The sequence below is a fragment of the Zingiber officinale genome, chromosome 2A, assembly GCF_018446385.1.
Source record: "Zingiber officinale cultivar Zhangliang chromosome 2A, Zo_v1.1, whole genome shotgun sequence".
Lineage (NCBI taxonomy): Eukaryota > Viridiplantae > Streptophyta > Magnoliopsida > Zingiberales > Zingiberaceae > Zingiber > Zingiber officinale.
The window spans coordinates 110,322,502-110,325,306 of NC_055988.1; the positions used below are offsets into that span (position 1 = coordinate 110,322,502).

At 52.3% G+C, this 2,805-nt stretch overlaps 1 protein-coding gene across 1 annotated transcript; it reads right to left on the reverse strand.

Moving 5' to 3' along the window:
- Positions 1 to 384: 384 nt before the first annotated feature.
- Positions 385 to 1,735, reverse strand: LOC122043899. The gene is made up of 2 exons (XM_042604462.1): positions 1,229 to 1,735; positions 385 to 1,116 (listed from the first exon to the last, which is right to left on the reverse strand). The coding sequence occupies exons 1-2, from the start codon at positions 1,733 to 1,735 to the stop codon at positions 385 to 387; spliced, it is 1,239 nt and encodes a 412-aa protein (XP_042460396.1).
- Positions 1,736 to 2,805: the final 1,070 nt, after the last annotated feature.

Consider the following 2,805-nt stretch of genomic DNA (forward strand, 5'->3'; position numbering starts at 1 on the left):
TCGCGTCATTGACGGTCGAGCGGCGATCTTAAATCCTTGTGTCATCGACGGTCGAGCGGCGACCTTAAACCCTCACGTCATCGATGGTCGAGCGGCGACCTTAAACCCTCGCGTCATCGACGGTTGAGCGGCGACCTTAAACCCTTGCGTCATCGACGGTCGAGCGGCGACCTTGAACCTTCGTATAATCGAGCGGCAAGTAAGAACAAGAGGGTCGCCTAATCATATTTAAAGACGATCAAAATATCGAGAAAAATTGTCAAAGATAAGACAGAAGCAAGTTACGTCTCAAAAATTTAGGCCAACCTGGTACACACTATGGCCAACTAGTACAATTGAAAAAAGCACTTAGCAAACCAAGCGAATAGAAATGCTTTAAAGGGTTTACTCTAAATAAGCCAGGGTATCGTCGGGGATAGAGTCATTAAGCTGGTCGCGATCAATCGTGGAGCCGGGCAGATTGGCAGGCAGATGCCCCTTTTTCTTGAGTTGATCGAAAATGTTGTCCACGGTGCAGCCGAAGAGTCGGAGAACTCGGGCAACGAACTTATCCACAAAGGTGTCAGACCGGATGTAAGCCACCTTCATCTCTTCAAATCGGCTAGGCTCGCTTTCCTTATAGGCCTCCAAAGCCGACTGGATGCTCTCTAGATCTGCCTTCACCACGGCAAGATCAGCGTCCTTGTCGGATAGCTGACTTCTTAAAGTGGTCTCTTCAGACTCGCGAGCTTGCCGCTCGGACATCAGCAGACCTTCAACATTTTTCAACTTGTCTTCTGTCTGCTTTAACTTCTGCTCGAGAGCCCGGGCTTCCACATTCTTCTTCTCCAGATCCTTAATAGCCCTTTGCTTACGGTTGGTGGCCAGAGTGATTTTGCCCTCGAAGGTGGAGATCTCTCTCTTGATTCGGTCAATATGCCCGACCTGCTCGGCACTTTTACCCCGCTCGGCGGCTAACAGCTCTTCACTCTTGGCCAAGTCGGCCTGCAGCTGAGCCACCTGAGTATCGTTTAGACCATGAGTGGCACCCAACTGGCCGGGGGTTTCCTTCAGCCGTTTCAACTCATCCTCCACAAAGGCAAGCCTCTGGCTCATAGCCAGACCATCCACCCAAAACTGCAAAAATCGTGATTGGAAGGAAATCAGAAATAAGGCCAAAGTAATCGGTATAGAAGCTATAAGAAAAACTCACGCCGGTAATCTGCTTAGTGTAGCTATTCGCTAATACACTCGGAGGAGCGGCCGCCGCCCGGGCGCGCGCATCTTCCCATATCTCGACCAAATGGCCTCTAATGATAATCCGATGTTCAGTCTGATCGGCTGAGCTGCCCAGTGCTGAAAGATCCTCAGTAGGAAGGTGGAGTGTGGTTATGACGTGTCTCCGACGAGTCGTGGCCGAATGGGAAGAGGCTGATCGACCCGTGCGGGAAGAAGAGGGCACGGGGTTAATGCTTGACCTTAAGATGCGGCCCTGAGCCGATAGTGGCGGTAGACTAGCGGCGGGAGAGGCAGCGAGAGGGGCGGAAGGTGTCCGGTCAGAAGAGATGTTGGCGGCCTCTGATAATATCTGACCAGAAGCGTCGGTCTGATCGGCAACCCTCGCCACCGAAGTCGCGGAGCAAGCAGCTTTCTTCGCTCGACGCCTTTTGCGCGTATTCTCAAGTGGCGCTTCCGATTGTGAGCCCTCTTCTGGAGCTAGCTGATCCGCCGGAAGCTCCGCGATTGACGCTCCCATTGCTGCTGCTCCCACTGGCATCAGGTTCGACTCCCCGCCGGCCTCCTGAGTGGGCTCCTGTTCGGGCAGTGCCGGTCTAGGGAGATCTTCCGGCTGAAACCCTCACTCGGCTAAGACTTCAACCACTACCTGGTCAACATCGGTAGCGGTAAGCTTCGACTGCCCGACCAAGCGCACTCGCATCATGATGTCGGCTGCAAAATAAAGGAAGAAATTAGTTAGATAAAGAGAAAAGAGGTAAAGTAATGGTGTACCTAGGTTGATCGGTTCATCTGGGCTTATCGGACTAAGGCCGAAAAGCACCAAGACTCCTTCCTCCAGCAGCTTGTGAATGTTGAACTTCTGGCCAGCTAGCATGGAGGCAGCAAGCAAGTAGGCGGGAGTGCTCTTGTAGCTAGGTAACGGAGGTTGGGGCCCTAGCGAAAGTTGTCAAGTGGTTTGGAAGGAAGGCCGGTCGGGGAAGTGGACAAAGAAGAAATATTCTCTCCAATGCTTATTGGAGGAAGACATCCTATCAAAAAAGACCAAGCCCGGGCGAGCTTGTAAGAGGAAAGTGCCCGGTTGATCGGACAGCTTGGGGTAATAAAAAAAGTGGAAAATCGAAGGGGTCAGGGGAATGCGATGTAAGCGGAATAAGATAATTACCCCGCACAAAAGGTGAAAGGAGTTAGGGACTAGCTGAGAAAGGGATAGACCGAAGTATCTACGAACATCAAGGATGAAGGGATGAAGAGGAAGCCGCAGACCGACAGCAAATTGGTCGCGGAAGAAGCAGACACAGTCGGTCGGCGGAGCGGAAGGCCGATCGGTGGCTAGCGGGACATGGATCTCGTAGCCAGGAGGGAGTTCAAAGGTATTGGTTAGGGTTCGGGCATCATTCTCATCAAATCGCGACTCCATGGTGTCGTACCAAGGGCCCGGAGCAGAGGACGAAGGTTGCGATGTACCGACCATGACAAAAGGAAGAAGACGAGAGGAGTCGGGAGGAAGGGTAAAAAGAAAAAGAGGGGCAGAGGCAAGAGAAGGAGCTCATCGGAAAATTACGGAAGACAGAGCAGTAAGGAGCTACA